General features: G+C 37.4%; 1 protein-coding gene across 1 annotated transcript; it reads right to left on the bottom strand.

Annotated features, from left to right (window-relative positions):
• Positions 1-224: 224 nt before the first annotated feature.
• LOC107186186 lies at positions 225-973 on the bottom strand. The gene is given in 1 exon segment (XM_015574008.1): positions 225-973. A coding segment is annotated over 1 exon segment (573 nt). The 3' UTR covers positions 225-400.
• Between the last annotated feature and the right edge of the window lie 13,538 nt (positions 974-14,511).

Here is a 14,511-nt window from a genome sequence, read left to right as displayed (position 1 = left end):
GCGGCGTGCAACGTACAGTCTGCTGTATGCATCTGAAATCAAATATTCAACAAGATTTCTTTAGCTTAAGAGTGTACGCATAGAATGAACCTAAATATAAGTTCATAGAAACAAAATTGTATAAATTGCAGCCTCTTGAAGAAAAAATTAACTTTTTTCGGCTAAATTTTGCCTTAAATGTTTATAAAAACGTTATTTATTTAAACAATATCATTGAAACAATATGTTCATTCTATAAATACAATGTTCACGACTATCTATGCAAAAGGCCAACTCGATCGGTTGAATACTTTTTGAGTTACATTGCACGCCAATTTGAAAAATGTCGTTTCGAAAAAAACACGTTTAAAGTTTTCGTGAAGATAAATAATAGTCTTCGGATACTTACAGCTGTTTCATGCTAATCCGCTATACCAGGCCCATACATTAGACCCTCCTCTTCCTCAAACTCTTCAAGTAAGGTCGCATTCTTTTTCTTCCTTGCAATTCGTGCCTCTCTGGTAGTGCTGAAGCTGCGACGCTCTTGTCTCTTCAGCCGCTGCTCGTCGTAGACATTGGCGAACATCTTACATTGTTGCCCAATCACTAAGTCCAACTCTTGCATCAATTGTAGAACAAAACTCTATCCCTCGTTAAATTGTCCAACAGCTAAGAAGGAAGCCATTTCAACAATTTTGAAGCCGCCATATAGATGCTTATGTACCAGTCGCCACACGGTGGAATTAAAACTCTCATTTGCGTTCTGCGTATGGCTCTCTAAGCATCTTTCTAACAAATCCAGACGCGACAAATCTTTATAAATTGGAGAAATTTTTTTAGAACGTTTCGGATGAAGTGCAGGTGGGTGTCTGTGGTTTTTTATATCACCTGCAGCCTCTGCGATGCGCCATTTACACCGCGAGTCAAATCCTACGGGACAGTTTTGATGGAGGGGCTTTTTGTTGGTGGAAATCATATGAAAAAAAGTGGCCATTATAACTTTCTGCATTTCTTCGCCAGATTCGGAATTCCTTCTTATGGCTAAACCATCATAATTTGTCAGTTTTCTAATAAGGGCCTCTGTTAGTTTTCCTTTGCCTTCACGTTTGGCAGATTGTCTGACAGTTCGCAGGCGACTTCCCATCCTTTTCTCGACGTGACCAACGCATTCACTTTTTATTATTTTGCAATCATCGCCATAAGGTTGTACGTCTAAAATCGCTTTGAATGTCTTCGAGTCCCCGTCTCCAATATAATTTGTGCATGTCACTCCAAACTTTTCATCAGATCTTGAAAACATTTCAACTATAGAGTCAACCTCCATTTTTCCTGCGGTGCCGTGATGATTTATAGGACATTCACTTTCATGATTATGACTTATAATCATCAGTGTTCTTTTTCTTTTCCCAATATGTGCAAGCTTGGCAATAACTTCCTTTCACAACGATATCTATCACTTTACCACTGTAATATCCAATTATCGTAGACACACCAAAGACGGAATAAATTTTCTGATTGTGGTGAAAAAAGAAAGAAAACAAACACTTTATTATCATGAACGGACCGAAAAACGGAGCACGTTGCACCGCGCCGTGCGGTTTCTGGTATACCTACGTCGTCTACTCCGTAACAAAAACGGCTTAGCAGATTTAATTTTTTGAATTCTGTTCTGCGGTTTTGGGAGGACATTTTCGAGGTGTTACACTATCGATTTATGAAGAAAAAAAAATCGATTTTTTTGACCTGCTACCCCAGGCTCCCCCCTTAAGTAAAGTTGACTTGCGAACAACGCCTATAGGCGCTCAATACTAGATGCTCATTTGGTGCGAACATATAGTGTGTCTCAGCTAACTTGATCGCCTCGAATAATGACTTAACGGTACACTTTATGACAATTTTGAGGCGTGGAACTTAAATGGCAACAAGGGGCACATCTTATAAGGTACTTGCTTTTTTGTGGATGGAGGCATTTCCACGTTTTGAAGGTCACCTTGATTTTTTTTAACGTACTGACCAATTTTTGGTACCATACATCGATAGAGTATCAAATTCTGAGTAAAAATGTGTTTACTTTTATACGTCCTAAACCTAATACATAGTTAACGAGATATTTACAAAGTAATCACTGTATTGAAATTACTGTATTGAAGTTGAGGGACATCGATTCGAGCACCTATAGCTTCCAAATAGTATGTACGTATTAAAAATTATACTGTAAATATCTCGTTAACTATTCCGTTTAAGACATATTAAGGCTAACACATTTTTACACAGAACTTGATACTCTATTGATCTAAGATACAAAAAATAGGTCATTTCCTTAAAAAAATTAAGGTGACTTTGAAATCTCTGAAATGCTTCCACCCACAAAAAAGAACGTACCTTATAAGATGTGCCCCTCAATACTATTTAAGTTGCATTCCTCAAAATTTTCATACAGTGAACCGCTAAATCATTATTCGAGGCGATCAAAAGTAGCTGAGACACTCTGTATATGTATGCATATTATTAAATTTTTTTTGCAAATTACTTTTTTAATAAATATAACTCAAAAATAGTGAAAACAAAACGTTTTCTTTTTATTATCGGCGGTTGTTGCTACCACTGAGCCGTGTGATTGGCACATTTTGTTTCTAAATGTTTGGCAGATAAAGGGTTAAAGTTAAAGGATTACATACCTTTGAGCTGTCAAATAAGAGAGAAAATTAAAAAATTTTGTTGGAATAGCAGAATTATTGTTTTTTACAAATTCAACATATGTATATGTACATCGTATTATATGCTATTTCCTTAGTAATTTCTGAAAAATTAAGCTATACATCTATCAACAGAAGAAAATGGCTGTCATTTAAGTGTTTTACTCGAAATGCAGTTTTCAAAATCGGTACCAGAAAGATTTAAAAGACTGTTGAACCACTTTGGACCAAACTTTGTGGTAATATTTTTAAGATTAAAATCTAGTGCTACATGAAGCGAATTTTTTATTCGTGCATTTTTCCTTTTTTTTAGTAGCAAAGAAGTTGAAAATTTATGATGGTGTTCTAACGAAACGAGTTATAATTAAATGGTAGTCATTTTAAGAAATTACGAAGGAAATAACATAATAAGAAACATACAGTAATCCCGTGTTGAACGCAACAAACTCGGGTCCGCTTCGTTGCATTCACTACAACGTGGAAACGTTCTCAGCACCTTACAATGTAACTTTTTGCTCGAAACTCGAGCCTCGACAGCTTGCCTTTGTAGAGTTCCGAACATAGAAACGGACAAGCAATTGAAAACAGAGAGGAAGCTTCTGGTTCCACTTATCGTCGAGGTAACTCCGAATTAGGTTTCAATACGTTTTTATTTAACTCTTATTTACAAGTATGAATACAATTGGACAGAGTGACGTTGTAATGTTGCTGACGTTCAGAAACAGACTGTCTTATCCTCTGTTTGGAACCAGTATTTAAAGGGTTCCGGTTTGGAGGGGGTGGATGCTGAGTTTAAGGAATTTAGAAAAGGATGACCTAGGACAGGCCTGTTCAACATGTGGCCCGCGGGCCAAAATCGATAATCGCCCCTACCGGCTTGCTGTTTCAGCCGAGGGGAATGACCCCCCTCCATATCCACAAGAAACCTGACGATACACAGGCAAAAAAGCGTGTGTACATGCTCTGATTGTCCCCACTTCCGACGTTCCAGAATTCCTACCCGCACGTACTTCTTGCCACACGATCGCATCACAGTGCAAGCGAGTAGTGGGGAATGGACTGAGTGATGGTGGGGACCGCGTCGTCTGACGATATGACTCGCGGGCCACATGTTGGACAGGCCTGACCTAGAAAATAGGGATATCATGGGAAGACATCTTGGCGACATTAGGAATTTGGAAAAGGGTTGTGTGGGAATCTGGGATATCGTGAAAAGACATCCTGGCGTCCTTCGGAATCCAGGTGAAAGCTTCCTCGACGAACGGTCGGGTTTTTGAGGAGATCTGTGTCGTCGGGTGAGTGCATGGAAAAACCATCGGGGTAATGAAGGGTTCGTTGGCGACTACCGCGACACACTCGACTCGACTGCGTGGTCCGCCTGTGATGCTCTCGCCGGCCAATGACTACATTGTGGCCGCCTGCGGCTGGCGTTAGCTTACTCGGGTCTCGGTATATCTTGTAAGCTCTTTGTCGTACGTTTCGGCCAATCGAGTTGATCCCTTCAATTTGATTCGTCAACAGCTCTCTGGGTCCTAAGCCTTAGCCTCGTACCCTTGTCGCATCCCCCGTGTTGCATCGACTTGCAACAGTCGATCGCGGTGAGCCAGAATACGAGATACAAAGGACAGCGAATGCAAAAGAAAGAGAGGTCAGAGTTGAGGTAGCCAAGTATTGGTCTCACCGACACGCAGACCTCTCTTTCTTTTCCATTCGCTGTCCTTTGTATCTCGTATTCTGGCTCAACTGCGAGTGACGACTCGGTTAATGCACAGGCTGGCCATAGCGCCATAGCACACGGGGAAACACGACGCACAGTTCGTTTCGTGAAACTCCGAGTTTGATAACTTGACGCTCTGTCCTTGTATGACACGGGATAAACTGTTACATGATAGGTTAAAGACAGCGATGGTCTGTATGCGTTTATTCCTTTTCCTTCCGACAATCAATATTGTACCATTTTAAATCTTTCTGACACCTTTGTACACAATAAACAAAGGCTCCAACATTTTTTTACGTTTGTACTTTATCAGATGCAATAATAAAAGAATATGAATTTTTAACACGTTCTACATAAATAAATATGTTTTAAGTTATACCGTGTTTGGTAGCGTTTAAATCGGAATAATTTCACCAATATTTTAATAAAAGTTTCATTAACAAAGAACCAAAAATAAAGTTTCATCGTTACAGTAGTGTCGTGCCACCCGATACCCGGGCATGTAATCTTTTCTTGATTTTCCCTCGTTCAGCCGTCGCGACGCATCGGCTCGTAAAACGGAAGCCGTCACCGCGAACCGGGCAAAAAATTAAGCGCTTGACAAGTTTCACGGCCCCTTACCCTAGTGGTGGGGATGACGATGTAGGATTCGTTTTCGTGTTGCATTCATCGCGGGATTACTGTATGTTGTTGAATTTTTAATATACAATAATTCTGCTTATACAGAAAAATGTTTAATTTTTCCTCTCGTGTAACAATTCAAAGGTATGTAACCCCTTAATGAAACCAATTCTCTGACGGATTTGACTCTATGAAATGGTGTTCCATCCTGCATATATGAAAATGAAATATGCGAGACATATGTACAAAATACGCATACAAAGATGCAACGAATATACATTATGCAAGATATGCAAAGTAGAAAATATATTTTTCAAAACCATTCATCTAATGATAAAAGAAATTCCTGTCCGGGTCCCATTACATTACTTGCTTTCTATAGAAAATATACATTTGCATAAACATCCGCAGTCTACTGATTACAGACTGCGCATTTCTACTTACACTCTATCCAAATTTCTCCAATTTCCTCGCTTTTCTTTTAAATCGCATTGCAACTAATAGCATACGAAAATAGTCACACCGTGTTTCAACCCTTTTTTTTTTCGTGTTGCATCGATGCCAACGCTCAATTTGAAAGTGCGTCAAATTCTGGCGCCAGTTAATATCTACCTTTTGTGAACACAGATACATAGTTTTACTGATGTGAAATAGCCTCCACGTTTTCAGTTGAGAAATTCAAGTCATCCCTTCAAAAAGAAATAAAAAAATTAAAATATGACAAGAAATAGGTCTGTTTAACATCGATGTTGTTGACTTCAAAATAACAAGATGCAACATATATATCAGTCTCATAATTTTCAAATAATGATTTAAGATTCTGGACGTCAAAGAGTTACCTACGCCTATCTGTAAATTTCGTCAAACATTCACGCGAGAAAAGTGAATTAGTCTTTATCCGAAAATCAGCAGGTTCGTAGCCATGATACACTCACTGCACTTGGGCAAAAGGATCGTATGAAATAGCCCAGGGTATAGAATGTGTTAACGATGCATCGAGCATCAACTCGAAGCTTATGTGTATTTAACGATGCGCGCAGTAGGCGGAAGAACCTTTAAAGCGATCACACACTCCTACATCCATTGACCTGTATTTCTTATTACGTTGCTTTTTATGACTCCGTGGGGATAAACGCCAACAAAGTGCTCTCTGCTTTAGCAGTGTGCACTATACGCTACGGATCTTCGGAGGCCTTACCCCACTCTAACGTCGTTAATACCCCTACTCCGCCTCCATTACTTCCTTACCTGGTTTTGATAGGCAAACAATATACTTTGTAAAGTTAGCCCCTTGAGAATCGCCATCTACCGATACAGGGTCCGTATACGGGATTTTATTTCGGAAACATTGATTTTTACAGAAAAAGTAGCTAGACTCGAATTTGAGTCGACGCACATTTCGCGACCTTGAACATGATGTAAGACCTTCCAGATTCGAACTTCTGTGCAGAGGCGCAAACAAAAGATTTAAAAAAACACTTTTACAATCAGCCAAAAAAGTTTCACGAGTTCACTATCTTTTGACTGCGAACTGTAATATGTATACACAATGTTTACATTATTAGTAACCAGTGTTTTTCTCACAAATAGTAAGTATTAGAACAAAATGAAAGAGAAATAGGTTTTACAGGTTTCTATGACTAATGTAATAGCGTATATCAAATGTTTATGTTTTCAATATTTTTGGAGAAACAAAGGTGACCTTTAATTTTGTAAACCAAATGCTGTATATGTTTTTATGTTATATGAAAGCGTGTGACAAGACGAATTCATTAATGTGCTATAGAATGACCAACAAGATTATACAACGTCAGAATTGAAAGAAACATTTTGAATATTTCATACCACTGTATTTACAGGTATTTCTCATTGACACAGATTAGCTCGATAAATGTGACTGATTTTTTATTTTTATTCGCTATCAGAGCGTTCACTTCTTCTTCGACATCTCTGGATTTCGTCTTAGAAGGCACTGTTTAAGATATTGTTTCCGATACATCGCCTTGAGAGGTAAAGGATTTGCAAAGCAAAATAACGCAACCATGTCCATTAATATCTCGGATAACATCAGCAGAAGTTACCAAAAATGTAACTCATAGAGCTGAAATGTGCATTCATGCACACGGAAGTCATATGGAACAACTACTGTAACCTTGTCAATAAAGGATACTTGTAAACTGTAAACACATTGGTACAAAATATTCAAAGTGTTTCTTTCATTTATCAACTTGTATGACCTTGAAGGTCATTCTATAACACACTGATGAATTCGTCTTTACACACACTTTCATACGACATTAATAAATGTACAGTATTTCTTTTAAAAAATTAAGGGTCTCCTTCGCTTCTCGAAAAATATTGCAAACATAAAATATTGATAAACGTTACTATCTTGGTCATAGAAAGTTACAAAACTTTTTGCTATTTAATCTTTTCCTAATATTTACTAATTGCGAGAAAAACGGTGACTAGTAATAGCGTAAACACTCTGTGTATGGTGCGCCTTATACATCGGTCCACTCGAATATCTTCGAAGCTATTGATGATATTGGAAAATGTTTCCGTAAAAACTGGAATGTTTTCGAGGGACAAATAATATGACGTGAGTAATTTTCTTGTAGGTAGACGTGTATAGGACATATGAAGTTATTTGTTTTGTTTAAGAAACATAGTTGTTTTTCAAATAGAATCATATAATCGTTAATCCATTAGTCGATACAGCATGGCATGCCCTATAAAAAAGTATTAGGCTATTTTCACCGAAAAACCATTACTTTAGTACATATTTTAATTTCAGAATTGCGAAGTGGTACTAGTAATACGATATCTACCGTCTTAAAGTTGATGTTCATAACTACGTCCTTCAGCCTACATGTAAGGATCTACTCGCATCTCTATATAATCAGCCATACCGTGGACATGCTATCTGTACAAGTATAAGATGTTATATTTCACGTCTACTAATTGTACTGAAATGAAGTTCCATTTCGCAATATCGAAATTGAAAGTTCCCTAGATGTCACGCGTAGTTTCGCGTGCAATTTTGAAACGGGGGTAGACTCCTTTAGGGCCAACTCCGAATCGATCGTAGCGCTGATGTAAACAATCGGACGCTAGCCGAAACACATAATCGATATTAGGGACGGCTTGATAATACGACATCTAACGGCAGTACCCACAAATAAATTTTGTTCCCCGTTACCATCCAGTTGAGTTTGTGTATTTGCTACACGAAAACTGTTGCCTGACAGTATCGATTTTTGACAATTCTACCCATCAGGAGAATGGTGGAATACCTACGGCTCGCGACAAGATTTCGATTCTCGCCGAACGTAGGAAAAGAATGGTGCGACTGAAAGAGATTCGAGAATGAAACAATACTTACGTACTAATGTGTGCAACGATAAACCTTTTCTATTCTTACTTGCAATGATGCTAATTTTTTTTCATTAATGAAATTACATACGAAATACTTGAAATGGCATTCTCAAGAAACAATGGTTGTTTATCATTTATTGATCTCATTGATGCAGATGTTATATAGTTACATATATATTTCATAAAATGGACGCAAAAAGAACACAATTAATCGCATACGCTCCCTCAATATTTTCATTTGTCAACCAGCGGAGATAGATTTTGAACTAACAACGATTTTTCGATTTAGGGGTAAGGAAGGATGGTAATTTTAAAAAAAGTACGATTGTCATATTATCAAAAATTTTTTAATTATAGATATTTTCTAAAAATAATTGTTAACATATATAAGGCGGCTGCCCCCGCCCCCATGCCGGTCACGGCGCCAACTACTGCGTCGGCCACCGCGCCGGCCATCGCGCCGGTCGCAATACATTATTCTTTTTATAAGTTTTTTTATCTGAAACAGTAAAATAAAAAGTAGATCTTATAATTATACAGGGTAAGGCACTTAAAACCGGCCACCTGAATAACTTGGCTGCTATATAAAAAAATATTGGTGAAAGGAAAAAATGCATCAGGCCAAATTATTTGGTATTGAAGGGCTGATCATCCGATGTTACTAGTTTTTTGATAGGCGGAGGCGTCAAGATATGAAGGTCATCTCTGTGTTTTTAAATTGAACGGTATGTTTTTTTACTTACATTCTGATAGAGTATTTCAAGACGAATACAATGACCTATTCGAAAGGTCATTCGTGGTCTGGGTTTAGCCAATTGTGATGGAAAATAATTTACTTTGAGGAAATGGTCGAACACTTTTTTGCCGTCTCTGGTTGTTGATATTATTACTTCATCTCCGTCTCGTAACCTCTTGTTATGGGTCGTTGAATGGAAATAAACATTCAATCACGCTGTACGCTTCATCTGTACATATACTATGATTAGTCGTTTATGAGAATCTCTGCAGAGCGAGGTGTATCTCAAGTTTCCGAAATGCGTTATTCAATAGCGGAGAAAGTATATATGGTTTTTGTTTATGGGGAACGTCGCCAAATTGTAAGAGATGCAGTCCGCTTGTATGCTGAACGGTTTCCCGAACGTGTCACACCTTCACGATCTGCATTTACGAATGTTATTAAAAGTTTTCAAGAAACTGGACGTGTAGATAACAAAATATGAAGAAGATCCAAGGCAGCAACTGATGATCGAAATACAGTGAACTTTAGCAGCTGTAACATAAAATCCCCATGCTAATACAAGGCAGCTAGCACGTGAAAGTGGCATCAGTCAACGATGTGTTTCGCGAATATTACATTTAAATAAATTGCACGCTTTTCATTTTTCACTTCACCAAGAATTACATAACATTTTTGTGAATGGGGTCTGCAGAAATTACAGAGTGATGAGCTGTTTTCGACTAATGTTTTGTTTACGGACGAAGCCACATTTACAAACTGTGGTCAAGTCAATCGTCATAATATGCATTATTGGTCAATAGAAAATCACACATTAAACACTTCGAGATATAAACACATTTTAACGGAAATTTGCCACACCTGCTGGAAAATATTTCGCTTCACATACGGCAAACTATGTGGTTCCAACAAGATGGATGCCCTGCTCATTCTGCACGGATAATTACTCGTGGGGAAAATTAAAGCAGCAAGTGCATAATGAAATACCAACAACCAAAGAAGATATGAAAGAGCGTATAAGAAGAGCTTGTGCCGCGATAAACACAACTGAAATTCAACATGCCGTATTATCCGTCAAGCAACGCTTTAGAGCATGCATCAATGTTCAAGGTCACCATTTTGAACACTTGTATTAGTCGTGTATTACTGTTAGATAAATAAATCAACGGTGCTTGATCATTTCCTCAAAGTAAATTATTTTCCATCACAAAAATGACCTTTCCAAAGGTCATTGTATTTGTCTTGAAATACTCTATCAGAATGTAAGTAAAAAAACATACCGTTCCATTTAAAAAAACAGAGATGACCTTCATATCTCCTTGACGCCTCCACCTATCAAAAAACTAGGAACATCGGATGATCAGCCTCGATACCAAATAATTTTGGCTTGATACATTTTTTCCTATCACCAATAGCAGCCAAGTTATTCAGGTGGCCGGTTTTAAGTGCCTCACCCTGTATACTCGTACATTTATATCGGTGGTGGGCAACTGATTGCTCATGATCATCGGAAGGAGATATTCCAGCTGCGCGATGCTCGTGAAAGATCAGTTGCCCACCTCTGATATCATAGATGGGTAAATTTTTATTTAAATAAAAATTTCAAATAACGAATAAAAGATAAAAAAATTATTTGACGAATACATTTTATAAAAGTACATTATAAAAGTTCACGGTTTCATTCAATCCCTGTTTTCTTCATGGGGTGATACAACATTGTAATGCGCGTGCCAGCCTTCGACTCTCCAGTCCTCGGCAGCGACTCGAACGCGATCAGAAAATTATTTTACGTCAAATAAATATATAAATAAAGATGAAATCTTTATAGCACGCTGAAGATAAATTTTCATCAAATAGAAAAATTATTTGTTATGCATTAAATAAAGATAATTCTGGTGATCGTTACTCGACACGTGACAAATACTTTTTTTTATCTTTTATTCGTTATTTTAAATTTTTGTTTATATAATACCGATCTCTATCTGATATATATACAAATTGTTCGATAGTTTTGGGATATCCTGTATATATACATATATATGTATACAATACATAAAAGTCAACACTTTTACTCACATTTTTCACTGACGCCTCCTCCATTTTTTCTTCCTTTTCCTCTTTCTTCTCTGGCTTCCTCCTCTCTTCGTTTGTACCTTCCTCCCTATTGATACCAGTCTCCATCTCTAAATTGAAATAACTTATGTATGATTATATAATTAATAATATTTAAACTGTACAGGGTTATAGTTTACCGTATTATAATACTTACTTTCGCTCGACATATTTCGTACAATAATGGTTACTCAATTATAACTGAAGCACGTCCGAGTGATGCCAGAATCGTGGGACGCTTTACCCCCACCACTCCCTCACTCCGCCTACCAACGTCTCCCACTATGGCCTTCCACTTTACGTTCACCGTGCTGGCACACACAAGCATATCACAGCCCTGTCCGTGTGCACTGCCCGTTCGGGTCTCCGCCGACATTCGGTACGTCACTCGGCAACGTAAACAATGAGGAGACCTTGGAGACTTGGAGACCCTCGTCGTATCTCAATGCGGCGGTTTTACTTTTTATTTTCAGTTATTTTGTAATTTCACTTTGTAACCTCTCAGTAAAATAAAAATGTGAAAAATATTGATTTGTAAGGCATTTTAAAAAAAGAAAATAAATGTTTTCCAATTCAGTATTTTAATTTTTTTATATATACATACATGTTATGTTGTATATACAGAAATTATATTTAGAATTAGATGTTATCCTTACGACCCTACTCATTACTAATGATGGGTAATTGAGCCAAGTGGCTCGAGTCGGCTGGAGGCCAACGATTCCCCGGCTCGGCTCGCCGGCTTGAGCGTGCCGGAATGACACCTTTATGACGTGTCAACGGCGACGAGGCTTTGGCCAGCCCAGCCTCGGAGGGTAAAGATGTTATCTGATACTCTATAAGTCGCCGCCGACCGACGCTCGGGTTACAATGTAACACACAAACGAATCACCCATGAATAAAAATTTAAACTTTTGCTCCTTTCAGTGTACTTTTTTAAAAATGTTATGAATAAATTTAGGAGATTCTGCTGATGAAAATAAGTCCAAACCCGACATAAATCGGACTATATTTAATAACATATAATTCGTATCGCGACATAACGCACGAACAAAAATTGTTTGCTCTACATTTCCCTATATAGAAACAAAACTCGTGAAAAAAGTCTCACACATTGCAAATACCGGGTCACTTATTACAGAATTTTCTTCAATTTTTTGGTTGAAAATTGTAATTGGATAAAATGAAGAACCTTAAATAATGTTAAAAATGCAAATTTCTTAATGAAAGTGACTAGATTTATGTTTTTACAGTAATAACATATATATTCATAAACATTTTCCTTGCAATTTTGTCAGATTCTTGAGTAAGGAGAGTCATGTTTAAAAAAATGATAAATTCTTTTGACGTTTTTTCCGTGAAAAAGTAACTTATACCTTGAATGTTTGTACTTTCTTTACTAATTGAAATATTGTGGGGAACATTGTTAGACGAATTTGAAAGTGTGTGAAAAACATGCTTTTCGCGCGCAGAAGAAAATATAATGATTTCAAACAACAAAGCGTCAAATTAAACATGTAGATATTTTTAATACCTACAAATTGAGATATATTAAAATCGCTGTACATATTCAGTTGCAAAAGAATTAAAACTGTCAAAATAAAATGTTCCTTTAATTGTTTAACACTTGGAGGGATTTGAACATAGAGCTTCGAAACTTTGGGAGAATATGGCATCCATTACGATAAAAAAGTATGCCAAATTTCAGCTCTAAATATTTCTTAGTTTTTACAAAAAGCCATTAATTTATCCCAAACGCGTCTCCGGAAAAGTTAAATTCTCCATCTCGGACAAGTCCGACAGCAAGCAGCGCGAATATTTTTTACTCTTTGAGTTGTACTATCATGTAGACTTCAAGTGAATTGAATGTTTAAAATTAAATCACCGAGAAATAGCTCCAAAAATAGGTACCTTTTTTTCTTGTAAACAATTTCAATAACATCGTCATTTTATATTCTATTGTAGGATTTTCATATATAATACTGTAAGCTGTAAGGTGTGAATAGTGTGTAACAGTGTATGTGTGTGTGTACCTTCCCTATATTTCAGTAAAACAAAACACATTCCTCCTCTATCTCTGTCGCACTTATGTCTATGGAAATTCTAGATATTCTAGAACATATCGAAACAGCTGTAACACTAATCGATAATATTGATTTTTTAAAATATCTAGAATTTTTATAACGGACGTGATGGAAAGAAGAGTGAATGTGTGTGTGGCGTGCGCTAGGCCACGGTGTAGTAAATTAGCCACGCACCCTTGAGGAGTTTTCCGTTGACAACGACAAAAGGATCTCCCGGTCGAGAAGGATCATTCTTCGGTTCGAGACAATTTGAAAAATATGTTTGAGATATATCATCATATTTCCTCTGTAATTCTATTCTTCTTCCATACAATCTCGTATAATCAAAGACATCGAATAACCCTTCTAATAACTTTTGCCAGTACGAATAAACGCGCTGCCGAGCGTTGATCACCGAAGGTCCAAGACCAGCGATCGTCTGTCGGCATACAATGTAAGCAGGTAAGGATTCATGGATAAGTGAAAATTTACACGTTTACATTTTTCAATATATTTTAATGAAAGTGTCACGAATGAATTGAAGAGATTTTCCCGATGAAAATGAGTGCAAACGCGACATCAGTCAAGCTATTTTCAATAATATATCATTTTTATCACAACATTATGTATGAATTGATCAATTTAAATTGTTCGATTACACTCGAGTATGGATTCATGTTTATCGGGAGAATATTTTCAATTCATTCGTGACACTTTCATGAAAATATAAAAGTGTAAATGTTCATTAATACATGATTTCTTACCTGCTTACATTGTATTTCGATCGTCGGTCGCTGGTCTTTCACGTTCAGCCCTCGGCCTCTCGCTTGACACTCAGCAGCGCGTTTACTTCTGCTGGCCAAAGCTACTCGAAGGAACAGTCAAGCGACAATGTCAACACGTGCGCTTCCCGTTCTTTAGCCGACGGTGGGCTGAAGCAGACAAAAAAGTTTAAGAAGCCGCGTATCGATGTGATTCATATTGCACTATCCAAAATTCTATGCTGCTTATTTATTCACGGTATATTACAGTCTAGGTGCGGGTGCAGCGAAGATGATACGCTAAGTACGCATGCGGTAGCAATTAGTTATTAGTTCAAAATCTATTCCCGCTGGGCGACGAATGAAAAAATTAAGAGAGCAGATGCGTTTAATTGTACTCGCATGTATTGATTATAACCCTCCCGGCAACAGGGGGAATTTAAAATAA

This window comes from Dufourea novaeangliae, unplaced genomic scaffold (assembly GCF_001272555.1).
Source record: "Dufourea novaeangliae isolate 0120121106 unplaced genomic scaffold, ASM127255v1 scaffold79, whole genome shotgun sequence".
In the NCBI taxonomy this organism is placed as follows: Eukaryota; Metazoa; Arthropoda; class Insecta; order Hymenoptera; family Halictidae; genus Dufourea; species Dufourea novaeangliae.
The sequence above is the reverse complement of the archived record's forward strand: the minus strand, read 5'-3'. Positions and strand labels throughout refer to the sequence as shown.